The sequence below is a fragment of the Chelonia mydas genome, chromosome 14 (genome assembly GCF_015237465.2).
Source record: "Chelonia mydas isolate rCheMyd1 chromosome 14, rCheMyd1.pri.v2, whole genome shotgun sequence".
Lineage (NCBI taxonomy): Eukaryota > Metazoa > Chordata > Testudines > Cheloniidae > Chelonia > Chelonia mydas.
This window is the reverse complement of record NC_051254.2, coordinates 37,331,160-37,358,960: the sequence shown is the minus strand read 5'-3', so window position 1 is coordinate 37,358,960 and position 27,801 is coordinate 37,331,160. Positions and strand designations below refer to the sequence as shown.

At 55.0% G+C, this 27,801-nt stretch overlaps 3 protein-coding genes across 3 annotated transcripts in view; 2 read left to right on the top strand and 1 right to left on the bottom strand.

The window, feature by feature from the left end:
* Positions 1-27,801, top strand: part of LOC102936186 (butyrophilin-like protein 2) — a 1,677,894-nt gene that overhangs the window by 376,190 nt on the left and 1,273,903 nt on the right.
* Positions 1-27,801, bottom strand: part of LOC114020220 (butyrophilin subfamily 1 member A1) — a 1,361,724-nt gene that overhangs the window by 284,265 nt on the left and 1,049,658 nt on the right.
* Positions 137-26,127, top strand: LOC119567717 (E3 ubiquitin-protein ligase TRIM39-like). The gene is given in 7 exon segments (XM_043528216.1): positions 137-3,982; positions 9,757-9,852; positions 12,552-12,782; positions 13,276-13,298; positions 13,398-13,501; positions 23,880-24,358; positions 24,360-26,127. Coding segments are annotated over 7 exon segments (1,386 nt in total). The 5' UTR covers positions 137-3,562; the 3' UTR covers positions 24,393-26,127.

Genomic DNA, 27,801 nt, shown 5'->3' with positions numbered 1-27,801 from the left:
CAGTTAGGCCTGCTGGACGCTGCAAGCTTATATGAGTTTGTCAATTTAACAAAGAAATTGATATGTACCAGGCTTGTTATCCCAAGGGGAGGCTCTGACATGCTTCAAACCAAACGCACTGCTTCAGGTAGAATAAACAAACAAATTTATTAACTGCAAAAGATAGATTTTAAGTGATTATAAGTCAAAGCACAAGAAGTCAGATTTGGTCAAATGAAAGAAAAACAAAACACATTCTAAGCTGATCTTAACACTTTCAGTTCCCTTACAAACTTAGATACGCCTCACCACAGCTGGCTGGCTGCCCTTCAACCAGGCTCTCCCCTTTGATCAGCGCTTCAGTCACTCGGTGGTGGTGTCTGTAGATGTAGGTGGAAGAGAAAGAGCACGTCAAAGTTCTCTCCCTTTTATCATGTTCTTTCTTCCCTCTTGGCTTTGCCCCCACCCCCCGCTTCAGAGTCAGGTGAGCATTACCTCACTGTAGTCCCAAACTGACCAAGGGAAGGGGGGTGACTCACTTGAGAGTCCAATAGATCCTTTGTTGCTGCCTAGGCCAGTGTCCTTTGTTCCTGTGAAGCTGGGCTGGGTTTGTCCCATACATACCCTGATGAGGTGTGTACTGCCACTCTGCTCCTGGAGAGTTTTGCCTGAGCTTCTTTTAAGCCATGAGGACACATTTTCAGCCTCATAACTATATACCTGAAATTACAACCTATAACATTACTATAACAACAATGCTCAGTGCATCATGAGCCTTCCAAAGACACCCAAGATGACAAACTTTGCATTGGATACCACACAATCATATTATAAGGATGAACATGGGGGTGCAGGGTGTTCCCCTAAGGTACAGAGTGTCACAACATGACGAGTGGCAGTGGAGTTATTCCTTAAGCTACAAAGGCAAGAGGAGTGCAACATTCATCTTCCCATGTGTAGTAGCTACGACACGTGATTGCTTGTGGCATTCATGGAGGTGCTGACCACAGTGGAACACCGCTTTTGGGCTCAGAAAACAAGCACTGAGTGGTGGGATCACATTGTCATGCACGTCTGGGATGACGAGCAATGGCTGCAAAACTTTCAGATGAGGAAAGCCACATTCGTGGGACCGTGTGATGAGTTTGCCCCAGCCTTGCAGCCCAAAGACATGAGAATGAGAGCTGCCATGTCGTTGGAGAAGCACATGGTGATTGCACTGTGGAAGCGAGCTACTCCAGACTGCTACTGATCGGCCGCTTACCAGTGTGGAGTGGGAAAGTTGACCATTGGACTCTGAAAGGCCATGACTCTGGGCAACATGCGTGACATCGTGGGTGGCTTTGCACAAATGGGCTTCCCTAACGACCACTTCACTCAGCCACTGCCTCTTCCTCCTCCTCCTCAGACCAACCACAACAGCACCTTCTGCCTCAGCACCGCAGCCCCAATCCCAGCCAAGTGCCAAGGGGAGGCCAGAGGGCAGGGGGCTGGAGAGTGAGCCCAGCCCACACTCGTCTGTAGTGGTGTGTCCTGTCCCATGGGGCTGTGCCTGGCTCCCCATTGCAGGCTGAGTGATGGGTAGGCTCACTCTATAGCCCCTCCCCCCATTGCCCCTTTCACAAGACTGGGTTTAGGGTCACAGTGCAGAGGTGGAAGGTGTTGCTGCAAGTGGTCAGAGCCCCCAGGTCACAACACCCACAGCAGGGAGCCAGGCCCAGCCCTGTGGGTCAGAAGACACCACTGCAGGGTTTTTGCGGGCGTCAGTGCGCCCATGAACCCCTGATCAAACCACCCTGGTATGAACTTCTCCTCATGTCTGTGCTCCTCCCATGTCTCTTTCTTTACAACCCACTAGATGGGCTCTCTGGCCTGTGAGCCAGACATCAGCAACGACTTGCTGTTAATGGTCAGGATGCTCTTAGCAGGTAGCTGAAGAGATGTGCAGCTTTCCGAGTCATAGCAGACACTGTAAATTCCTCCAACCAAGCCGAAGAGCTCTGGGATCTGCGTGCCCCCAGGAGCGGGTCATGGGGCTCCCAGAGGGGAACGTCCCCAAGGCATTTCCTTCCCATGTCCCCCTGAGGTGTGCAGCTCTGAGCATGCTGAGATCCACGGCTACAGCTGCATAAACTACGAGGGGCAGGGGTCAAAGATAAAACCCGAATCCTCCTACAGCCTGACAATGTGTGTCCCCAGACTGTGCCATCAAAACGGAGACACTCAGGCTGTACCTTCAAAATGAGATCAACTCTAGCTTGTCAGAGTAAGCCAAAAAGTCTGGACACCAATGGCTTCTGGGAAAACAATGCAGCAGAAACCAAGGTGCAGCACCTGGACCTTTCTAGCAGTTGGCCCCAAGCCCCCAGGTTGCCTATATAGGGCTTGATCTTGCTTCTATCAGAGTCAATGTCAACACTCCCATGGAGCCCACAGAGAAATAAAGCTACTGTGACTGCACTAAAAATCCTGCCTCTGATGCTCTTACCTGAGCTGTCGACTCTTGATGCTGGTGATCTGGCTGTTCAGGCACCTTAATTCTGGCATTTCGCAGTGTTTACATGCTTGACTTCGCCACCGGAACTTTTTTTTAATGTCGTTCTCTGCATGGAATTGAATCTCAGCTGTGCCCTCACGCAGTGCCAGCCTGCGCTGTACGGCCTGCCTGCAGAGTGCCCTCACTGTGGGCAAGGCAGAGTTCAGGGGCTGTAGCTTAGGCTACACTTGCAACTGAACGACAAAAGTTTTGCTGTGGCAAGTGCAAGTGTAAACAGCGCTTTGTCGACACAGCCTTGTCGCGAACAGCTGCGCAGTGTAGACATAGCTGAAATGGTCTCCGGTTTACACTGTCTAAAGGACAGGAGAATTTGGCCAAAGCTTGCCACACAAAGCAAAGTGAGGTTCAAAATGGCAGGGGCTTTGAATCCTTAGTGTCCTGTAGCATTTATATTTACAGAAATTTCAAAAGCATCCATAACCCTGACTTTCTACCTGAGCTTTGTGAAACCCCCTCCTCTCCTGAAGGAGCCGAAAAATCCTTCAGTGCACTTGTAACCCTCTGGTGAGTGTGTGTCATTCACACCCCCCTTGATGGCTGACCCACAGGGTTTGTGGGTTTTTACAGCTCTGAACTTCACAAACTGACTCTTTAGCTCCAGCTGTAGAGACTTGTGCTAAGCGCTGTAGGTCCCCACTTCAATCCCCAGTGAGTGCTGGGATGGGTTAAGCAGTTCCTGCCTGTGGGGCAGAGGATATGCTCTCCCTTCCAGCCTATGTGACAAGCAATACACTTCAGATTGGTTCATATTCTTCCCCCTCTCTTCATTGCCCCCCGTTCTCCCATCCCTTCTCCCCACCTCCATCCATTCCTTCTCTCCTGCCCTCTCCCTGACCTTCCCCCTCTTTTACTCTCTTTCAGTTTCACTTTCCTGTTTTCTCCCCCTCCCCGTCCTGGCTCCTCCTTTTTCTTCTTCTCCTTCTGTGGCTGGGACTAGCAGATACTTGCAGGCGGCCCCTCCCAGTGTCAGCACAAGCCCACACTGCACAGCCGAGGGCAGAGAAAACAGATACTCACCCAGCTGCCATGGCCGCTGCAGCTACAGCAGGGGAAATACAAGATGAAGCTATTTGCTCCATCTGCCTGGGGTATCTGACGGAGCCGGTGACTATCGCCTGTGGGCACAACTTCTGCCGAGCCTGCCTCACCCGGTACAGTGAGGAGAAGGGAAGGGGGACACCCCTGACCTGTCCCCAGTGCAGAGCCCGGTTCCAAAAAGGGGAGTTCAAGCCCAACGCCCAGCTGAACAACATCCTACAAAGGATCAAACAACTGGGGTTAAAACCAGGAAAAGGGCAAAAGGAGGATCTGTGTGAGAGACACGAGGAACGTCTCAAACTCTTCTGTGAGGAGGATGGAGAAACTATTTGCTTGGTGTGTGAGAAATCCCGGGACCACAAGTCTCACACTGTGGTTCCCATTGAGGAGGCTGCCCAGGAGTACAAGGTAGGAAATGCTGTTGACTTTGCTTAATTAAACCCCTTAAGGACACCAGGTTTATCCCCCATCAATACAAGAACAAACATTCACCCCTGGCTGCCTATGGTTAGGCACCTAAATGAAAGGGGCCTGGTTTTCAGAGGGGATGAGCACTGGGGGTTGCGGATAATGGGAAAAGATCCGAACTTTTTTTTCTCCAACACTGCAAGTTCCAACACGTAATAGAGAGAACAGGGCTGACGGCTCTTTGTGCACCTGCAACCCGTCTGCCAGGTGGAGAGGGCAGCAAGAACATAAGACCACAAGAACAGCCATCCCCTATCGGAGCAAAGGTCCATCTAGCCCAGTGTCCTGTCTTCCGACAGTGGCCAATGCCAGGTGCCCCAGAGGGAGTGAACAGAACAGGTGATCATCCAGTGATCCATCCCCTGTCGCCCATTCCCAGCTTCTGGGAACAGCTTCTGAACAGCTGATCCGTGGCAGGTGGGAGGCGCTGGGAGGTCGGGGGAGGGGCTGGTCTCCGGGCCGCCAGCGGGCAGGAAGCATTGCGGGGCAGGGCAGAGCTGATCGGCGGGGCTGCCAGTAGATTCTGAGCACCCACTACTTTTATTCCATGGTTGCTCCAGCCCTGGAGCAACCACAGAGTCGGTGCCGATGGCAGAAAAGAAACTTTAAATGAGAGGAGGGAAGTCACCCGGCATTAATTAAGGAAAATGCCACACGCAGGATTCATAAACATAAAACCGTGAGCAAAACACCCTCTCCAGTGTACGTTGGTCAGTGTCTTCTGCCTCATGTTCTGGAGTTCCACAACCAAAAGTTCCTTTGCTCTGCCCCTCTCTGCTCCCTCACCCCACCCCACTCACAGTGGTTGTCCTTGGTCAGTGAAGACTCAGAGTTCAGAGGTGCATCTGTGTGAGCTCACCTCCCACCCTGGTTCGGGGCGGGGGGAGGATGAAGATGGTACCTTGCTTGCTGCAGTGTCCAAGCCAGGGCCGTCCTTAGGCATACGCAGCTGCGTAGGGCACCATGAAATTTGGGGCACCAAATTGCCCCAAATTTAATGGTGCCCTAGGCAGCTGCATGCTGCATACGTGGCAGCACCAGCCCCGGCGACCAGCCCTATCCCTCAGCCAGCCCCCCCGCGGGCTGCGCCCACTGCAAGGGGCAGGGCCATTCCTACGGGGGTGTGGGGCCCCGGACAACTCCCTCCACCCTGCCTCTTACCCTTCCCCCCTGCTCTGCCCCCGGCCTGCCCCCATTCCACCTCTTCCCCCAGCAACCCCACACTCACCAGCAGCGGCGGGAAGTGGAGCAGACGGGTCGCAGCCCGATCTACTCCGCCAGATCCCAGCCGAGGCGCTCCGCTTCCCGCCGCCGGTGAGAGCGGGAGGCGGTCCTTTCCCCAACCCGAGCGACATGGCCAGGACCGGGTCAAGGGAAGCAGGGCGGGCTCCTCCCGGCCCCCTGCTAATCCCCAGGGCCACTCTGGGCCTGTGGGGCCCCCAAAAGTGGCCCCCCACAGCTCCTGCCATCCATACCCTGGGGGGGGTGGCCTGGGGCCCCACACAGCACCCCCCCACAGGGGGGCTGCGTAGGGCACCCAAATGGCTAGGGACGGCCCTGGTCCAAGCACTTGCTCTAAGTGTCACCACCCTACCTCACACCCCACTGTCCCACTCCACCGGCCGCCCTGCCAGCCATCACCTGCTTCTCTGCTGTAACCTCTGCAGATCAGGGCATGTCTACACTTGCAATTTGAAGCAGAAAAAGTCCCCTTTTTGCGCAAAAACCTAGTCTCTCGAGGTTCTACGCTGCTCTTAGTGATTTTCAACTCTTAGTGGGGGAACGTCCTTGCTGAAGCAGGCTGGGCGGAAACGCTGTCCCACATCAAGTGATTTCAGCTCTAGTGATCACTTAACAAAACAGAAGACTCCGAATGGAGCCTTAATTAGTTCTGTCTGTGAACAGTGGAGAGGAGCAAGTTAAACCACGCCTAGGACTCTTGGGTAAAGTCCACACTGCCCAGCAAGCACACCTGTCCCCACCTCCTCTTAACCTTCACAGGGGTCTGGCATCCAAGCCCCCTGCTTAGCGAGTTCAGTTCAGTGGAGGGTGACCCCCTCAATCAGGACAGGCTAAGCCGGGGGTGGCCAACCTGAGCCTGAGAAGGAGCCAGAATTTACCAATGTACATTGCCAAAGAGCCACAGTAATATGTCAGCAGCCCCCGATCAGCTCCCCCATCCCACTCCCAGAGCCTCCCACCCACCAGCAGCCCTGCCGGTCAGAGCCTCCCCCTCCTCCCTGCACCTCCCGATCAGCTGTTCCGTGGCGTGCAGGAGGGTCTGGGGGGGAGGAGCGAGGGCACGGCGGGCTCAGGGGAGGGGGCGGGAAGGGGTGAAGTGGGGGCAGGGCCCATGGCAGAGCCAGGGGTTGAGCAGTGAGCACCCCCCGGGCACCTTGGAAGGTTGGTGTCTGTAGTTCCAGCCCCGGAGTCGGTGCCTATACAAGGAACCGCATCTTAACTTCTAAAGATCTGCATGTGGCTCCGGAGCCACAGGTTGGCCACCCCTGGGCTAAATGCTACTCCGCTGCCCTTTACTCACACAGTAAAGAGAACCCTATTTCATTACCCCCACATTCCAGACTGAAGTGATCTGTAATCCAGCACCAGCCACAGCTGATCACTTTGGCAACACAGCCCTGTCTGCTGGATACCTAGGCAAAGTCGGTGTATTCATGTAAATACAGTCTGCACCTGAAGCCTTTTCCCCTCCCCAGCGAGCTGTCAGGGGAGAGCTCATTCAGACCCTGCTTGCACACGAAACAGTCTGGACCCTGACTCATCCCTGCATGTCAGTGGCACAGAAAGCCACAGCAGGTACCTGTGTCCTGCTCTTCTTTCTTTCTTTCCCCATGTCCTGTTCTTCTCTCCTCCTTCAGCTCTTCCCCGTCCAGCAGCCCTGCTCCACTCATATTGACTCCTGCAGCCATTAGCCCAGATAACATTAGTAGGATGAGGGGGGGTCTTACAGCTTAGGTACACCATGGATGTACACACCAGGGTATTATAATTGTCTGACAAAGTTGGGGCCACCTGTGTCCTGACACGGTTGGGTTTTGACAGCGTGGGTGGGACAACACGGTTCTGGAACCACATTAAAGAAACGTGTTATTGCTCCCATCCCATCTGGGGCTGTGTCTGGGCTGGAGAGTGGGAGGCCGGGGATGAGACGCTGCTGAGGTTCCCTGCCCTCACCCCGGGAGAGACGGGAGGACATGGGCTGATGTTAGGGCCCTGCCCAGGGTTGCAGAAGGAAGGGAGGGAAATGGCCTGAATTCCCTCCCCACAGGGACCAGACTCACTGACACACTCAGTTTGGCCTGGACTGTCCCAAATTTCTGCTCCAAGTCCCTTCTTCACTGAGCTGCTTCTCTGCCCCAGGAACTCGCAGGCCACGTCGACACTGCAGGGGCTTCAGCAGCGCAGCTACAGCCCGGCAGCAAAGAAGCCAGGGCGACCGAAGTGTCACGTTAAGATCAGGCCCAAGCCTCTGTGCTCACTGACAGGGCTCAGAGACAGCCGGGAAGTGCTGGCACTTCTCCCGCGAAGCACCTGCCTTGTTCTCTGGGATCTCAGCTTTCACTTTGCTTTAAACTGAGTCTCCAGCTGTTTTGGTTGTGAAGAAAACCTCAAAACTGTGACCCAGATGTAGGGGATGCAGAGAGCTGGGCACAGCGGCTCTGAGAGGTGTGAACGGCCCCATTGCCTCAGTGAGGGGTGAGCTCAGGGATGATCATTTAAATATCAACACTGTTAATTATTTTCAAAAAAAGAAAAGGAGTACTTGTGGCACCTTAGAGACTAACCAATTTATTTGAGCATGAGCTTTCGTGAGCTACAGCTCACTTCATCGGATGCATACTGTGGAAATTGCAGAATATCATTATTATATACACAGACACCATGAAACAATACCTCCTCCCACCCCACTCTCCTGCTGGTAATAGCTTATCTAAAGTGATCATCAAGATGGGCCATTTCCAGCACAAATCCAGGTTTTCTCACCCTCCGCCCCCCCACAGACAAACTCACTCTCTTGCTGGTAATAGCCCATCCAAAGTGACCACTCTTTTCACAATGTGTATGATAATCAAGGTGGGCCATTTCCTGCAGAAATCCAGGTTCTCTCACCCCCTCACCCCCCAAAAACCACACACACAAACTCACTCTCCTGCTGGTAATAGCCTATCCAAAGTGACCACTCTCCTTACAACATGCAAGAAAATCAAGGTGGGCCACAAATACAAGGTGTGCTGGAAATGGCCCACCTTGATTTTCATGCATCCGATGAAGTGAGCTGTAGCTCACGAAAGCTCATGCTCAAATAAATTGGTTAGTCTCTAAGGTGCCACAAGTACTCCTTTTCTTTTTGCGAATACAGACTAACACGGCTGTTACTCTGAAACCTGTTAATTATTTTGTTCCCCTGTGAGAGCGGAGAGGGAAAATTGCAGCTCGGCACCATTTATTGCCTGTGACGCCTCCTTCCTGTGCCACAAGCGGGTGATCTTTGGGAGATGCCACCTCTTCTGTTCCCCCCAGTAAAGAAGGACCCGGCCCAGAGAGTCCAGCAGAGCCCAGGGGTATATTCTAGCCCCAGGAGGGGAGCCGAGCCCTTGGAGCCCATCAGCAACTCCATCCTGTTCTGAACATTGCACCATCTACTGTGAACAGATCATGGTGTCTCCTTTTGGTGACTCACATGGGCGGAGCTTATTTGTGGGTGGAGCTTCAAAGAATCCAGCCACATTTCCGCGCCCTCCCCCGCTCCGCCTTCTGATCCCTGCTCATTTATGAAGCTGTTTTGCTGGATGCAAAGGCTGCTTTTCCACCTCCTGTCTCTCACTGCCCCCTGCTGGCTCCCTCCCTCCCTCCCTCCCTGCTTCCCTGCAGCAGCACCCCAGGGGTGTCAGCTGAACAGCACCCCAGGAGCTCTCGGCACCAGCTGCAGCCTGGGCCCTTGGGCAGGGAGGAGGAGAGAACTCCAGGGCTCTGAGAAAAGACAGAGAGTGAAATGGGGAGATCTCTGGCGGGGGCTCAGGAGGGGACTCTAGGGCACTGCCAGGGGTGTTGCACAGAGCGGGGCTGATGGGGCAGGAGCACGTTGCTGTGCTGTGTGAATGAATCACACGCTGTCAAAGGGGAAGGGAGCCCTGGGTTATTACAGCTCTGGAGCCGTTATAATTATGGGGAGCCCATTCCCCCAGACCGAGGGTGTTCCCTGTTCCTCACTGACCTCCAGCCACAAAACAGCTTCACCCTGCACAGTTAACGGGACTGCACTGGCTCAGGTGCTCAGCTGCTGCCTGAGGGAGGCCACATGGGCGCCTGGACAGACGAGAGCACAGTGGGGTCTTGTTCCTGGCCTGAGTCTGGGGCAGAGTGGAGCGAGGTGCTGTCCCAGCCTCTTCACTCTCACTGGCAGGAGGGATCGTTCAGAACCTTCCCAGCTATTTCCCCTCTGGCCTGTGCTCAGGGATGGGAAACTTTAGCTAAAACACAGGCTTTGAGAAGTCCTGAGTGACTGCACGAAGCAGAGCCCCCGCTCTGAGACTGGCCTCTCTGCTCCCACGAGGCCGTTGGGGCCGGCAGAGACGAGTCTGCTGCTCGCTTCCAGGGTATTTTACTGCTCCTGTATGAAATGCCAATATGGATAGTGCTGTCCATCGGACAGGCAGACTAATGGCCGTTTATCGCACATGATGCCCTTGCAGGTGAAACTCCAGGGAGCCCTGGGCCCTCTGAGGAAGGAGCTGGAAGAGGCCCTGGCTCTGATGTCGAAAGAGGAGGAGAAAACCACAGAGTGGCAGGTGGGTGTCTGGGTTTATTCCTCCCTGACCCCTTCCCCCAGCAGCGTTCCCAGGAATGCCGGGGCCCCTGAAACTCCAGGATGAGGCTATGAACTTGCTCTGGTTGTTTACTCCATTGCAGAGGCTTGGTGCCGGCCATGGGCAGCGCATGCCTCCGGCATTTGGGGAGGCTGGGCGTGAGTGCCAGAACCTCCCCGGTGCCCAGATCATCGCCCTGCCTAGTGCTCCACCCCCATTTGGCCTCCTCTCCCCGAGGCTCTGACCACACTCCCTTCCTGCTCTGCCCCATGCCCGGCCCCACTCCCTTTCAGCCCCCTCCCCAGGGGCTCCCCGTTCACTGTTGCAGCTCGCTCCTCTCCCCCACCCCCTCCCCCAAGGTCCCCATCACCTGCCGCTTGCTCCTTTCTGCCCCCTCCTGCCTTAAGGGCAAGTGACAGGGGAGAGGCAGAGAGGAGCAAGTGGCGGGGCCCCCCACACAGCTGACGGGCGGCAAGCGGCGGGTGCTGTGGGGTTCGGGGGAAGAGTGGGAGCGAGGGCTCAGGGCGGAGCGCAGGCAGGACTCCAAAGGCGGCAGGTCTGCAGCCTGCCTCCAAAGGGAGGGGCGCTGCATCCTGTTTGGGGAGGCTCTGGTCAGGTGATGAACCCATGGGACAAAATGTCTGTTCCGGTTCACCTGCCTTTTCCAGTGAAATCCCTGCAGAGAGCGTGGGGGGTGTGAGGAAGACGCCAGCAGCAGGGAGGAGAGGAGAAGCAGGTGTCCCACTAGTCAGATAAAAATGGCCATTTACAAGAGCTGAAATGCTCAGAGCTGGGTGCCTCTGGTTCTGCATCTGACGCCGTATTTAGAGCCCGGCAGAAGTGGGCTGGTTTTCAGAGGACAGAACCGCAGCAGCTCCCACTCCCCTCACCGGAAGCAGTTGGTGCTCAGTTCCTCAGACAAAAGGGATTTAGGTGCATAACAATTAACAGCCGTGTTGAATGTGTCCGGCAAAGTTCCCAACGGGCGCCATGGAGGCAGCTGCACCTTGGGACAGTCGCTGGGGTGGTTCTGAAACCCTTGATTATCGCCCAGTGAGAGCGAGTTACATCCTACAGCACCAGAGGTCAGGGCCCAATGATCAGTGTCACTCGGTGCAGAGTAACTGCAGCCCCAGGGACTGTGAGATGAGGCCCAGCAGGGGTGGCCAGTCCCCCACTGAGAGGGGCCGTCATGGGCCTGAGCCAGGTGGGGAGTATCCCCATGGGCGGGAGCAGGGCCCGGGAGGTGACAGGACGCCATGAAGGATGCGCTGTCTGTGTCTGATGGGGGGAGACATTAGTGGATATCATAATACTGCACGATTTGGATTAGCTGTAACTCAACAGCTCCCAGGGGGCAGGAGGGGAAGGAGGCTGCAGGCCCACGGCCCTTTGCAGGGTCCAGGCCACATGCACAAAGCCTTGGGCAGGTGCCCACAGGGGCTCCGGAGGGAGCCGAGGCTTGTCAGGGCTGTACCCGAGTTGTCTGAGTGCCCTGTGGCTGCAGTGCTCCCAGGGGCGGGGTGGGGGTTGGTCTGGGGGATGGGTCGGTGTCCAAAACCCATTGGCAGATGGGCCCAGGGGTGCTGGAGGGTTGTGCTGGGGACTTGGGTCACCCAGGGCAGAGGTAGGAGGTGGAAGTTACAGCGCTCAAGCAGCTGCATCTTCAGACACAGACACTGAGCACGGCCCTTCCCCCACCACACAGGTGAGCTGGACAGACAGACGGGTTAGAGCCCTGCACAGGGAAGGGGAGGGAGGTCAGCACAGGGCACGGACTGGTGGGGGGAAGGGCTGGGGCTCACATACTGGGGTTTCAGGGAGGAGGGCTCTGGGGGCAGGGTGCAGGGGCTGGGGAAGCTGCTGAAGCCCCTGGCCATGTTAGTATCTCAGGGAGAGTGAGGACTTTCCCCAACATCACTGTGGCCCGAGTCACACTGGGGGGCAGGCTCACCCCAGGGTCACCCAGCACCTCTGTGCTGAGCTGCAGGGGAGCTAGAGAGGCCAGTGCAGAGCAGCCAGCCCCTCCCCCTGCCAGGATCAGCACCGGCTCAGCATCGTTCCCACGGCTCCTTTCAGAGAGCAGGTGGGGACACAGCTGGCATCAGCAACCCGCTGCTCTGTGAGCCTGGAGGGCTCCCTAAAGGCTGCGATCCCAGGGGCACTGGGCACATGGGCATGGGGCACTTGGCCAGGCTGGGTGAGGCCAAAGCCAGCCCTGACAATGCCGTGGGTGCCCAACACCCATGTGAGCTCCAGGATGGCACCAAAAGGAATATTAGCACCAGCCCTAGGTCGTGAACATTGCAGCCCTGGGAGCTGGTTGTCAAAGAAGGAACATTGCCCACATCCCGCTGTGACGGGTCCCCTGGGTGTCTAAGTTCCCGGCACTTGGCACCCAAATCCCCCCACGGATGCCCTGTGCAGCCCCCTGTAAATCTTTACTGTCCCCTCAGTTTCTCCCCACTCCACTTTGTCCATCCCATGCCATCTGCAATAACATACTGCGTCTTTACAAAGCACCCTAGACAACCCCACTACGGAACTGGCCATATGTAGTAAATAACCTTAAAAACTGATACTGGTCGAATATCACCTGCTTCCTGGACAGAGGCCCAGGCTGTGTAACTCAACATCTGGCTCACGTTTTCTCTGTGCCTTTCCTATTTTTCTATCTCAAGGGGAAAGTGAAGAATAAGAGAGAGATGATTTCAGGTGAATTTAAGAAACTGCACACACTGCTGAGAGAGGAGGAGCAGCTGCTTCTGCAGAGCCTGGAGCAGGAGGAGAGGGAGACTCTGCAGAGACTACAGGAAAATGTCACCAAACTTTCCCAGCAAAGCTCCTCTCTGCAGCAGCTGATCACAGAGATAGAGAAGAAATGTCAGAAACCGGTTGCAGAGCTGCTGAAGGTGAGATGGCATCAAAATTCTCCACCCATCCAGAATTATAACTCAGCTCCATGGGTCTGGATTCCAACAATTAGAGTCAATGTGTTCTGTGGTTTACTGACAAACAGAACATGAGGCTAAGGGCTCCATCAGTTCCAAAATATCGCAGTTCATGTTAGAGGGGAATTCCCCTCATGGAGATCCAGTGAGGCCATGGGAGATTAAATGGATAATACAAAAATGATACTGAGCTGAACCCATCCTTGCTCTGACCCCAGAACATTGGACCCAACACAGTCGATAAACACAGATACTGATGGGTTGTGTCCCTACAAGGGAGAACCCTTTAGCTAAATTCCTGTCTCCCCTATATATATGAAACAAGTGTTCAAAACAGTGAAGCCTAAGAGGGTTGATCTATTTTCTAGATGAAAGTTTGATGCCCAGAGTGAGACTCATACAGTTTCATGCACATTGTGTTAATACAGGACATTGATTCTCTTTTTCCTTTCAGGATGTGAAAAGCACATTGAGCAGGTGCGTTTCCTATGTTCATTGCTCTTATATTCTTGCTGGTGGTTCTGGGATGACGTGTGTACAGAGCAGCTGAGTGATGATGGGACGTTTTCTTCATAGGAGTGAGAATGTGAAACTCCAGGAACCAGAAGCTGTTTCTACTGACCTGAAGAACGTGTATAAAATTTCCCTTGACATGAGGGAAGCGCTGAAGAGATTCGGAGGTGAGTGGTGTCGACTGGGACATTCAGCTGTATTGTGCCTGGGGATCTGGACAGAGCCTGGGACCCCAGGACACGTTTGCACCCAGCTGACAGGCTTGGAGCTGTGTGAGAGCTGGAGGCTGATGCGCTGAGTGCTGGGCAGTTTGCCTGCTACTTACAGCCACCTGCTGGTACTTGCCCAGGTGTCTGACCAGGCCCCATGACTCTGACATCCTGACCCCTCCGTGGCTGCGTTAATGGGTGTCCCTGAGCCAGGTGCTGTGGGGCCTGGACTGGGCCCATTGTGCTGGGAGCTGCACAGACTGGTAACGGATGACATGTCTGTGCCTCTCTCCTGGGACATGTGAGGGCTGCGTTGTGTGGCCACCGCTCAGCACTGCCCCAGCCCCCATTAGCCAAGGCTGGTTGAGCTTCCTGAGCTGGAGGAGGGGCTGGTCTGGCTGCTTTTGTCTGACCTGGGCCGTGTGTTACTGGGTAACAAGCTGAATCCTACGGGCCCCTCGTCTGCTCTGAGCACAGCCCAGTGTGAGGTTGGGTCAGTGGTTTCCTGCTCAGTGAGTGAGACTCACACACAAGAGTGTGATCCTGTCACAATGGCTGAGCGTGAGCTGCCCCCATCCAAACCCCTCCCCACAACCCCAGCACGGAGACCGGGGGCAAAGGCAGAAACCTGACCGCGAGGAGGGACAGAGAGGAAACTAAGGCCGAGGAGAGGGGGAGTGGGAAGGTTCAGTGAGATCGGTCTGTGATAGTTGAACTGGCCCTTTCATCCTACCCCCGCCCTCCTCTCTTCCCACGCCCCACCCCCAGCAGGGGGCAGTCGAAGGGGCCAAGCTGGGTGTGTCTGTCCCGGCCGATGGAGGCTGCGCAGTGGGTGCCGGCTGCAGGGCCAGGATCTCAGGGCTCCGGGGAGCAGGAACCCCAGGCTGTGGGGGAAGCAGCTTCCTCTCTGTGGCTGGCTGGAGCCAGCACATCCCTGCTCCCCTCCCCCCTCGCTGCCCCCAGCCCAGCACAGTCTGTGCCCACTGGACCCTGAACACGGCTGGGCTCTGGGCCATTCCACACCCCTGGCCCCTGAGCCTGTCGGGATCCTGAGCCAGTCACCTCAGTGCCTCCTTCTAGGGGATCACCAGCCCCTGGGGAGCCTCCTGTCACCCCCCCGGAAACCCCGTCCTGGGCAGGGTCCCAGGCCCTGAGTCACTCGCTGGCTGCTCCCGGCTGGCCAGGCCCAGGGTCTCCAGCAGGGCCCTTGGTGCTGGCACCGCGCTGGCTGCCAGAGCTCCCAGCCCCTGGCCCAGCCCGGCCTGTTGTCCCAGCCTGACCCCTCCCCTGGGGGTGGTGGGGGGACCCTGCTGCTCTCAATGGCTGAGCCCCCCCCGCCCCCCGCCACGGCCTCTGGTGCTGCGCTCGCAGGCTCAGCCCGTGCCAGGGCCAATGCGGCACTGCTGGGGCTGCTCCTCCCTCGGCACCTGGGTTCTCTGTGTCTGGGGCAAGTGGCCGGGCGAGTGGGCAGGGACCTGCTCAGAGACACACGCCCTGTGCTGCACCCAGAGGGCAGAGACCAACCAGGGCCGGGCAGCAAAGCGCCACCGCACTGGGATTAACCCTTTCCTTCCACCCACCCCAGCAGCCCCGTCCGGTCACTGCCACTCGACTGCCCGCGCTCTGACCCCAGGGACCCGGGTCCGGCAGCTCGGGGGAGTCGCTGGGTGAATGTGTGGGGCAGAGTAACCAGGGATCCCTGTGCCCCAGGGTCCCCGTGTGTGATGGGGAAGGCCCCGCACTGTCCTGCAGCCCTTAGGGGCTGGGCAGTGAGCGTTATTATTGGTATAGCGCCCACGAGTGAGCCAGGCACTGCAGAGACAGAACAAGGGGCTGCCAGCCCCACAGGGCTCCTGGTCTGAGTGCAGACAAGGCCCAGCAAGGGCAGCAGCAAGAACTGAGGTGGTGCAAGAATCCCAATGTACCCTTGGGCCTGTCTGGCTGGGTCTGACAGAGTATTGTAGCGACCCAGCTGGCTCCGTGCTGGGCCCTGGGTCACCCGCAGTTCAATATCCAGCCATCAGGGGGCTCAGTACCCCCAGGGCACAGGGCAGGGCGGGGCAGCCAGAGGGCAGGGGCAGCAGGCTCAGAGACAGTCGCAGGCTGCAGGGAAGAGGGAACAGCCTGGGAGCTGGGATGGGGAGGCCAGGAGTCAGGTGGGAGGCACCATCCTGTGCTCAGTTGCTCCAGATTCTCACTCAGGGACGCAGGCTCCACTGGGCCCAGGCAAACAGACTGGAGAGAGCGAGGCTCCGTCTCCCTGGGGAACGGGCAGTAGTTCTGTTAAATGGGGGTCAGTTTTGCAGACTCATCATGGGGTGGCGCCCTCAGGTACCACTGTCAGCTGGCTCTGGGTGGCCCTGCAACTACCCTGCCTCAGTTTATTCTCTTCAGCCCTCCTTAAACTACTCCCCACAGTCCAAAAGGGCTGAGACAAAGTCCCCTGCTGGGGTCCACTCTGAGTCCCAGTAAACCCCCAAAAATAAAATCTTTTCCTTTACTCTGTTCCAGCCTCTGGCTCTAATTCAAGGTCCTCACTCTCCTCAAGTTAGGAGCCCCCAGCCCTCCTTCCTGGAGCCGGGTTCAGTTCAGACTGCACCTTTGTTCCCTGCAGCCCTCACCTGCAGGTCTCTGTCCTCATACAGGTTTCAGAGTAACAGCCGTGTTAGTCTGTATTCGCAAAAAGAAAAGGAGTACTTGTGGCACCTTAGAGACTAACCAATTTATTTGAGCATGAGCTTTCGTGAGCTACAGCTCCGATGAAGTGAGCTGTAGCTCACGAAAGCTCATGCTCAAATAAATTGGTTAGTCTCTAAGGTGCCACAAGTACTCCTTTTCTTTTTGTCCTCATACAGCTGCTGTTCTATCAATGTCCTCTCTGGCAGCTCCTCCCCCTTAGAGGAGCTCCTCTCTCTAGGAGCACCCCTTCCAGGCTCCTTGCTCTGTGAGCAATCCTGGGATCCCCTCTCCTCAGCAGCTTCCTGTTTCTGGGATCCCTTCAGCTGAGCCCTGGTAATCCTTTATCAGACTCATTAGCTGTTTAGCTGCCAACTAGCCACCTAGGGATTTAATGACTTCCAGGTGGGGCTGGGTTGGCTGGTTCTCCCTTACAGGAGCCTGTCACAGGCAGGCTGGTCCCTGACTCTCCTTAAAGGGCTGGCCCCCATGACCTCCCTTCCTCCGGTCTATCTAAAGGCAGGCTTGACCGTGGCTAACACTCGCTTATGTTCTGCAGCCAGGGTGCATTTCCTGCCCTTCTGCCACAAGGAAACCTACAAGGCCCTTGGCCATATTTTTATTCTCATCACTGAATTGTGAAAAAATGAAGAGACCAGGAGTTGTGTTCCCCACAGTCCTGTGTAGCTCATGTGACGGGCAAAATCCCCCATAGTCTTCAGCACGGCATAGTTCAGAACAACTTGTACTCTGTAAGTCAGGCCCTCTGGCCATAGCAGAAGTAGGCAATAGCACCGGGCTTCCACCATTGCCATCATGCTGCTGTAACAGATACGGGCTGGCTACAGAGCTTCCCCCGGAGCCACATACACACCAGATGCGCTCATCACAAGGCCCTTTAATGCTCTGCTAAGTCTGGCTGAGGTTACCTTAAATAAGGTCTGTTACACACATAGAATCATAGAATATCAGGGTTGGAAGGGACCTCAGGAGGTCATCTAGTCCAACCCCCTGCTCAAAGCAGGACCAATCCCCAATTAAATCATCCCAGCCAGGGCTTTGTCAAGCCTGACTTTAAAAACTTCTAAAGAAGGAGATTCCACCACCTTCCTAGGTAACGCATTCCAGTGTTTCACCACCCTCCTAGTGAAAAAGTTTTTCCTAATATCCAACCTAAATCTCCCCCACTGCAACTTGAGACTATTACTCCTTGTTCTGTCATCTGCTACCACTGAGAACAGTCTAGAGCCATCCTCTTTGGAACCCCCTTTCAGGTAGTTGAAAGCAGCTATCAAATCCCCCCTCATTCTTCTCTTCCGTAGACTAAACATCCCCAGTTCCCTCAGCCTCTCCTCATAACTCATGTGTTCCAGTCCCCTAATCATTTTTGTTGTCCTCCGCTGGACTCTTTCCACACAGCCCCACCTAGCTACAAGGTCCCTCCAACAGCTGCCTCCCAGGACACACTCACACACGTACCCTTTGGAGTTAAGTTTGTCTTTCATTCAGATAGCTTCTTATTAGCATCTCTAATTATTACTGAGCACATCTTTTTTTTCCTGCAGCCTTCAGTAAATGAGCTCTGGGAGCACATTTCAGATCCTCTTCTGTCCACATGGCTGGGTGTAATGTTAGCAGCTGGGAAAGTGCCTTTCTGCTCCTCCCCTTTTCCTGTAGGATTGACTTCAGTTTAACCCAGCTCTGGTTCCGGCTTTGTGTTGCTCTTTCAGGTCTCTGGGGGGAGAGGTCCCCAGTCTCTTCCTTTCCTATTTCATCTTCCTCTTGGACATGTGTTTTATGGTGGCTTTTCCCTCCAGCAGGTGGAATGCCCACCTCAGACAGTCCATCTTCCACAAGATGGGCCTGTACCTCTGCACCCACCTCAGCGCTGTTCTTGTCTCCAGCCGGCTGGTGTAGCTCGCTGCCCAGCTGCTTTGTTTTCTGGAGAAACTGCGCCTTCTCTCTCTGACATAATTTCATCTCTTTCCACAAGGCCTCTGGGCTCTTCTGCTCTGTATGCGTCTCAGAGCCGGGCTTTATTCCACACTCGATCTTAAGCTAGTTCTGGGGATTAGTCAGCTCCTTCTGCAACACTGCTGTTCCCCGGTCACCTTCCAGTGCTGAGACGGGCTCCTTCCAGTGCTCCTGCTCCCGCTGGATGGCTTGGGCTGAGATCCAGTCCCTTGTCAGCGCACCTCCTCTAGCTCCTGCAGGGCCTCAGCCATTGGGCCTGGAGGGTGCTCAACTGTGCAAGGCCTTCTGCCCTGCTCCCCTCAGCTGAAGCAACCTTTACTTCTAGCTCTTCCCAGTCCATCAGTGGGTGGGGTTGCTGGGTAGCTGTAGAGGACATGGCCACTAGTGCAGCTTCCTTTGTAGCCAGCACCTCTGTATCTGTGCCTGTCGACATCCAGCCCTTCAGTGCGTGATCCACTTGTTCCCCTAAAAAGCCTCCCAGGACACCTGCAGCATCATTGCACTCCCCTGTGTAAATGCAGCCTCCTGGTAATTTATTGCTGGGCTCTCTCTTATCGCACACCACAGAGCCCTCAGCATGCACCTCTGCCCCCTCCTGAGCCATCAGCTCTAGTCTTTCTAGTTCTTTAACTTATTCCAGGAGCTGTTCCTTCTCCTCTATTAGGAAATGTCCACATTGGAGCTAAGAGGTGCGATTCCCAGCTCATGTAGACATAGCTAAGCTAGCACCTAACAATAGCCAGTGGCCAGGATAGCACAGGTGGCAGCTTCAGCTAACCATCTGAGTAGAAACCCGCCCAGCCCCCTTGGTACGTACTCAGCAGCTGGCCCGAGCTGCCCTTCCTAGCCGGGCTACACTGCTACCTTTAGTGCTCTAGCCTGAGCAGAGTTAGTGCAGGTACGTTTACATGAGCTGGGAATCGCACCTCCCAGCTCAGTTGCAGACGCCCTCTGTTTCCGGTTCTCCAGGTTTCTTTCTTCTAACTGGCGTGGCAGGCTCCTGTGTCCCAGCAAACCCTGCTCTAGTTTTCCAGCCACGCTACTCACATCCTGCAGTCCTTTCTGGTCCCCTCCTTCGCAAGGCCTAGGGCTTGTGCAAACCCTTCCCGTTTTGGCTCCTGGGTAACTTTCCTCTTGCATGGCTCATTTTCTACCTTGGCTGCCTGCGGCTTGGTTGTCTTGAGACTGTTGTTCCCCATCTCCCTGTTGCTTTGCACCTCCAATGGCTGAACGATTCCGGTCTCCAGGTGCTGCTTCTCCTCTAGGGCCAGGGCTCCATGACCAGGGGTATTGGAAATTCCAACTGCCGCTTCCTCCCTGTGGGGCGGTGCCTGGAGCTTGGTACACTCAGCAGCTGTGAGTTTCTCCTGCATTTGAATAATCTCATCAGTCCTTGGCTCATGCGGGTGCTGGAGCTTTATCTTCAACGGCTGGGCTTCTTGGGAGCTAGAGCAGAATTTCTTCTCCCGAACACCCTGTTTCTTTTTCAGTGCATTGACCCATTTGTTCTCCATAGTCACAACTTGGTGGCTTCTCTCTCACCCAACGAAGAGCTCCTTCTGCCTGTCTTCTGGTCACTGGGTTTGCTCCTGTTGCTTGGCCAGTTTCAGTAAGAAAACCCGCACCTGGACCTGCAAATTACAGAGCTGTTCAATAGCCCTCTCAGAGCTATTGGGACCAACAGAAATGGGACCACCAGAAATGCTGAATCACGTTTAGCGTCTGCCCCAGCTCCCCTGGCCCAGAGAGCCGGCTGTCCACTAGAGCTGCCGGTTGGATCATTTTCCAGTGGAGTCCTTTCAGGTTCTTGGGGGAAGCTGCTCAAGCGCCCCCAATTCCCAAGCTTTGAATCTGGGAGTGGGGCTAAGGTATCCCTGGTAAGCAGAGGGATGTTTGAAACCCATGGCTGGCCTCTCCTTCTGATGCTTATACGCCAAGGCCTGCTTTCTTAGCAATCCATTTTACCCAGTACTAGAAACTCTCACTGCCCCATAGCAACATCCCCGATCCCCTCTGTCCAAAATCCAAAGTTCTTATAGGACAGCATCTTTTTATGTGTCCCTTTTCCATGTAGTCAAAACAAATTAACCCTGGAGGGGGAACTCTTCTTAGCCCAAAATGGGGTTCCCACAGTCCTGGGCCTGACCTCCCCATGGCAGGGTGTCTCTAATAAGCTGGGACTCCCCTGTTCCCTGAGTGTTCTGGGAAACCAGGCCAGTCTACCCATCCTTGCTCCTGGAGGCAGCCCCATCTTATGTGCCCATCCTGCCCAGTCACCTGAGCCCCTGGGGCTCTGAGATGGTCTCTGGGACTATTATCTGCTCTGGGAGACACCCAGGTGCAGCTGCAGAGGGTCTGTGCTGCTCACAGAGTCCAGGGGACAAATTGCTCTGAGCAGAGAGCTCAGGCTGGAGCTGAGACTCCATTTTCAGCCTGATGTTTGGGGTGAGATCAGGAGCTGGGGAGGGTTGGGGAATTTTCCTACCCAGGGCAAATTTAACGGCAGCTCTGGAGTGTTTCATAACTGATGTCCTGAGCCCATAACTGCGTTGCTGGAGATGTTGACAGCCACTCATTGCAAGTCACTGGGGTTTGGGCTCATAAGTTGCTCAGACAGTTTTGAAGTGGAGCTGGGTGAAAGGTTTTGGACAAATAGTTTATTTGCCGCAAAATATTATTTTGGATCGACGGAAACTTTGCAAATTCATGTTGAGTTTGCTGAATAGTTTGAATGGACGGAAGAAGGTGCCACCGCTTCCCTTCTAGCCTTTAGCCCAGTGACTGGGCCCTCAACTAGGAGCCCCAGGCTCAATCCCCCCATGGGATGTGGGGCAGGAATTGGAATGTGGGTCTCCCCACCTCAGGTGAGGGCTGGAACCACTGGGCTCCGGGTGTCTGGTGTGGGGCTCCCTCAATCTCTCCTGCTGAAGACGTCCCTGTGTCTAAACACTGCCATGGGCCCTCAGCCAGAGCGTGGGAGTGAGAATGACTCTGCAGCCCAGTGGGTCAGGCCCCACCTAGGAGCCCAGAGTCCAGCTCCCCTGCTCCAGTGACCCTGTAATTACTGATCCATAACCCCAGTGAGGGGAGGGGTTACGGCCCCTGGCATAGCAGTGTCTCAGACATGTCGGTGCCCCCGTGCAAAACCCTAGTGCAGACGCGCTGCACGGGTGTGAACTGGGACTGGCCCCTGGTGCAGCTTATCCAGATGGAGGGGGCAGGAAGTGGGGAAATGCCCCCTCCCCTCCCCACTGCCCCAGCCTCATTAGTAATAGCCCCTGTTCCCCCCATTACCCAGTTATACCTCCAAGCAACCCCCCACTGCCCATCCCCCCACTGTCCTGCCTCTCCCCCTCTGCCCCCCCCCCCCCCCCCCCGGACAGGAGCCAAGCCCAGATTCACTTCCCATGGCCTGGGGGAGGGGCTGGGCTTGGCGAGGGGAGGGGAGGGGCCAGCGGTGGGGTTTGCCTGGCTGGCAGGTGGTGCCCGTGGGACCAGCATGGAGAGTCCCAGCTCCACCTCTGTGTCAGGGCTGCCTGGCCACTGTGTGTGGGGACGGCACCGACCTGCTCTTTGTAACAAACCAACCACACACGTCCCCAAGCAACAGAGATGCAGGCCTGCCCCCTTCACTGTCTCTGCCCCCTGGCACCTGCCAATCCCCTCGTTGCCCTCCGGCCCCTAGCTCCTGCCCCTCCCTTCCCTCAACCTCTGTGCCCACCTGGCTCCTGCTTCTATCCTCCCTGGCTCCACTTTGCCCCACCCCTTCCCTTCACCCCCTTTCGGCTCCCATGGTCCCCTCTCCACCCACTTTGTCATATGCCCCCTGCTCTGTCACATGCCCCTGCCCTCCACCTACCTCTGCCCCCCTGGAACCCACCCCCCTTCTGACCCTGCCCTCCTGGGCTGGCACCTGCCCCCTCTTCCAAACACTCTTTGCACCTGGTGCCCACCCATCACTTCACTCCCCCTACTCCCTGGCCTCTGCTCTCCCCTTTCGCCCCTGCTCACAAATCCCAGCTCTCCCTTTGCCCCCATCTGCCCCTAGTGCCCACCCCATCTTTCACCCTCCTCTGTTGTCCTGGCTCCTGCTCTTCTCACTCCCCTCAGCGCTCCTGGCACATGCCCCCTCCCCATCCTCTCTGCCCCCCTGGCACCCACCCCTTCCCTCTCTTAACACCCTCTACCAACCTGCCCTGTCTCTCTCCTCACCCCCTCTCTGCCCCCTGGTGCCCACTCCTCCCCCCTCAGCCCTCCCTTGTGTCTGCCCCTCTGTTCACCCCCCTTAGTCCCCCTGTCACCTGCCCCTCCCCTTGCCCCCTTTCTCCCTGGTGCCCCCCCACACCATCCACTGCCCCCATCACCCATGACTTTCCCCATTCCCTGCCTTCCTGGTGCCTACCCCTGCTTTCACACCATCCTGCTCCTAGCACCCACTGCTCCCCTCCCGCTTCCCTCCTTTTGCCTGCCCCGTCCTTTCCCCCTTCTGTCCCCCAGCACCTGCCCCTTAGGAACCCACCTCTCCCCTTACCCTCTCTACCCCCAATACCTCCTCTTGCCCCTTGTTGGCCACAGTGCCTGCCCCTTCCCTTGTATCCCCTCCCCCGCCACCTTCCCCTTAGTTCTCCCCCCATCCCTCCTGTTGCCCCCTCTGCCTCCCTGACACCTGCACCCCTCACCTCCCTCTAGTGCCCTGGTGCCTGGTTCACTCTTCCTCTGCCCCCCTGGTGCCCACATCTCCACACTCCTGTGACCCCTAGGGTCTGCCCTTCTCCACACCCCACTTTCTACTCCCCTGTGTGGACCTGTTCCCTTCCCGACTCTGCCCCCTGGTGCCCGCCCCTCTCTTGTCTCACCTCCTTACATCTGCCCCTCTGCTCAGCCCCTGCTTCCCTCCTGGTGACTAGCCCTTCCCTCCCCCCCGTCCTCCTGGCACCCACCCCTATCATCATGCCCCTCTCCCCCTTGATGACTGCCCCTTCTCTCGGTCCCCTGTTTCCCCCTGGGGTCTGCCCCACCCCTTGCCACCCCATGGCCCTCTGGCACCTGCCCTACCCTCCTCCCCTCCTCCCCACCCCATTATTCCCTCACACCCCTGTGCCCCTGGTGCCCGCCCCTTCCCTTGCTTCCCTGTGCCACCGGGGTCTGTCCTCTTCTTCTCCCCTGGCACCCACCTCCCTTCACCCCCTGGAACCTGCTCTTCCCTTCCCCCACACCTGTCCTCCTGGTGCCCACCCCTTCCCTTGTCCCCCCCTTGCACTTGTGTCTGCCCCTCCCCTCCACTCCCTTTGCCCCACCCCTCACCCCCTGCAGCCCCTTCGAACCTGCCCCCCTTCACCCTCCCTCTGCCGTCTTGGTGCTGGCTCCTCTTGCCCCCACATTGCCCTTGTGCTTGCCCCTCTCTGTCCCTCCCCCCCGCCCCATCACCTGCCCCACCCCTTTCCTCTCCCAACATCAAGCTGTCCCCTCCCCCATCCCTCTGCTGCCCTCCCCTCCCCTCCCCCAATGACACCTTCCCACCCCCTCCCCCCGGCGTCTGCCATTTCCTCACAGGCAGAGGGGCCCTGACTCCCCTCGGGCAACAACCCCCCTCCCCCCAGCGATTAACGGGGACGCAGGTTAATTTCCCGTCGATCCCAGTGACCAGCCCCTGCCCCCGGCCCTGACTCTGTGACTCTCTCCCCAGTGGACGTGACTCTGGATCCAGACACGGCAAATCCCTCGCTCGTCCTGTCTGAGGATCGGAAACGTGTGAGACGCGGAGACACACGCCAGGATCTGCCCGACAAGCCTGAGAGATTTGATACGTACCCTGAAGTTCTGGGCGCTGAGGGGTTCGCGGGCGGGAGGCGTTACTGGGAGGTGGAGGTGGGAGACAAGACTGACTGGACTCTGGGGGTTTGTAGGGAATCTGTGAGCAGGAAGGGGGAGAGTTCTTTCTCCCCTGAGGATGGATACTGGGCCGTGTGGCTGAGGGACGGGGGATACGAGGCCCTCACCTCCCCCTCGACCCCCCTCCCCGTGAGCGTCCGGCCCGGCCGGGTGGGGATTTTCCTGGACTATGAGGCGGGCGAGGTCTCGTTTTACAATGTGACTGACGGGTCCCATCTCTTCACGTTCACTGACACCTTCTCCGGGACGCTCCGCCCTTATTTCTATACCGGTCTGCACGCTGGGGGTGCAAACGCGGCTCCCCTGATCATCTGCCCGGTCCCGGCTCCGGCCGGGGGGAATCTCGGTCCCTGACAGTGACCCCGCGGCACAGACCGGCCCCCCCGGCGCTGCTGCTCCTCCCGCCCCCCTGTGGTGGAGGCCGGTTACTGCAGCTACTGGAGTTTTTGTGCTGCCTGGACGCTGCCAGTTTCCCTTTTCCACTAGAGTAGAAAACCGGACACCTGGCAACCCGCCCAGGCTGGTGAGTGGGACCCACTTGCTGGAAGGAGCCCAGACAGATTTTCCCCCCTCCCCCTGTGTTTGCTCCACCCCTGGCACAGGGCGATGCTGGTAAGAAATACTGCCAGACAGCGAGTGGTTTTTGCTGCCCTCACCTTTCCCCGTCCCCTGCCCAGGGGTAGCAGGTGGTGACGGACGGGGATCATTCACTCCTGTCAGAATTTCTACCCCTGTGAAATCTCAATGCAAAATATGGGGGGAAAAGATTATGCTAAATTAGAAAATGTTATTGTAAACAAAAGCATTTTCATTTACATTTCATTTACAGTATTTCAGAAACAAGCATCTAAACATATTTTTAGAAATGGAATTATTTACATTTATTTTTTGATTCTTCCCTTAAATCTATATTGAGATTTAACTTCTCTACATAGCCTCATTTGTATTTCAACTGTGTCATTTCAAGAAATCTAAAATATTTATCTTATCAAAATAATTATTAAAAACTGTCAGACGGGGTTGTTCAGTTAGAATGTACGTGTGTCATAAACATCACAACTACACACATGTGCAATTGCTCTCTCTCTCTCTCTCTCTCTCTCTCTCTCTCTCTTTATTGCCTTGACTGGTTCTCTCTGGGAGGCAGGGCACATACACCCACCTCCTGCACTACACCTTTGAAAATTAATAGGTGAAAAAATGATAGAATTAATTAAGCAATATATTTAAGTTAACCCACCCAAGATTATATAATATTCTTTGAACTTCTGTCAGCATGAATTCATGTGATTTTTAACTTTCTAGCTACATATAATTGGTAATCAAGACATGACCCTTCCTTTCTTGTTCTCACATCAGTTAACAAAACATGATCCCGAACCTCAAATGCTATCTTCCTATATATAGAAATCACTTCTACAATATCCTTTTTTTTTAGTTTATTTTTCTTTAGAAATATTATTTGCAGGCAATGTACTGTCAGTGTCCACTGTTGATTTCAATGTACTGATGGGCTCTTCATGTTCTTGGTTATAAGGATGCAACAAATGTAGTTTGATAAAGAAATAGAGAAGGGGTTGTATTCCTTTACTGAATCATCACAAATTAACTTAATTGTATTGAAGACGCTGGTACTTAATGGCCCATAGCATGACATTTGGTGAAGCTTTATTGGGAGACCTTTCTTCTCAGCCATAAATCAGTCGAAAGGGTGATATTTTTGTTGTCATGTGAGGTTTAGAGTACAAAGAAAATAAAGTTGCTCCAGGAAATTCATCACAATTCCTCTGGGTTCTGTTCACCACCTTCTGGAATGCTCTGTAAAAACAGTGACTGATTGGTCTAATTCCTTGGAATTAGCAATTGAACCTCATTTCTTGAAGAGCTGGCTGAGTAGAGTGTGAGGGAAGGCACATCACATGGCATTGTTTTGTTTTAAACGTGATGCATTAAGAACATTTTCAAGGTAATAATTCAATTTTGAAAATATATTCGTGCCTTAAATATACCTTGATTATTTGAAAATAAATACCCTAAAGTTATCTTGTGATGGATTTATTTGTGTTTTTATCCAGTCTGCTGGTGTGTAGGAGTCATGGGCTCCTGAAGCTTTGTGTTTTTCCTAGTTTTTAACACCAGGAAATGTTAATCTAAAAATAGATAATTTTTCCCTAAACTTTCCTTCAGAAATATCGGTGTTCCTTTCCCTATTTTCCATTGAATTATGTGTAATTACTGTGGTTTCTTATCCAATCTTATTGTGTTATTATATGGGAAAATATGTTTGCAAATAGGAAAAACTATGTTGTATATTAACATATCTGACAAGGCATAAAAGTCACTAACAATTTACAGCATGAAATGTCATTAAGAAATTGCTGGCAATGATCATTTTAAAATTTCTAACCATGAATGCTCCTGCATCAGTTCCTGAAGCCCCTGGCTGGCAGACCTCTGTGTGACTTAAGCAGCAGGCAGTCTGCCGGGGAACCTCCACCAAGTGTCTTTATTACCATTTATCGTGCATCACAAGATAGCAGCAATTACGAGGAGGCCCCTTCCGGCTCCCTGGTTCAGCATTTTATACTGCTGCTTTCTTCTCAGTGCTGAGCTAGGGACCTCATCAGGCTCCCTACAGGTGCAAGTGATCCCCTCTACCCTTCCAAACCCAAACTCCTCAGTCCCTCCTCCTCTAACTGCACCCGGTGCCCAGGACCGGCTCTAGGCGCCAGCAAACCAAGCACGTGCTTGGGGCGGCACAATTCCAGGGGCGGCCTTTCGGGAGGTTTGGTTTTTTTTTGCTTCAGCAGTTGTGCTCTCGGAGGTTTTTTTTTTTTTTCTTTGCTTGGGGCGGCAAAAAAAGTAGAGCCGGCCCTGCCGGTGCCCTGGGTGTTCTCAGTGACCAGGGTGCTGGCTTCCAAAGGGCTCAGTTTGTAGCAGCTGTCAGCACCCTGTCACACGGCCATGATTACGTAGGTGACCATGTAGTGAAAATAACACCAAATGTAAACTGTCACCTCATTATTATATTCAGAACCCAGATCTGCCTGTATCTGCTCTGGACAGCCATGCTGATATATAATTTTACATGTCCTCTTTCCACCTCACGTTCTGTCAAGTTGGAGCACATTAAATCAGTCCTGGGCACTATAACTCTCGAGGTGTCCACACTTGTAAGGCACGTAGAGCGCCCCGACTCCACGGCTGGAGTGCTCCTGGTAATCCACCTTGACGAGAGGCATAGAGTTTTCTGCGCCCAGGCTAAAGTGACACAGTGCCAGTGTGGACGCCCTGCTCTATTGCTGCGCTCTCATCGGCTCTGGGACATGTCCCACAATGCCTGTTCTAGCCACTCTGGTCATCAGTTTGAACTCTACTGCCCTGGCCTCAGGCGACTAACTGTCAGACCTGCCCTTTAAATTCTCTGGGAATTTTGAAAGTCCCCTTCCTATTTGCTCAGCAAGGCGTGGAGCGCTCTCTGTGCATCTTTCCAGGTGACCATGCCTCCACGCTCCAGGCGATCCCCAGCATGGAGCAATGCTGAGGTGCTGGACCTCATCAGCTTTTGGGGAGAGGAGGCTGTCCAGTCCCAGCTGAGCTCCAGCTGTAGGAATTACGATTCTTATGGACAGATATCAAGGGCCATGACCGAAAGGGGCCATGACCAGGACGCAGTGCAGGGCAGGGTGAAAGCGAAGGAGCTGAGGAATGCATAT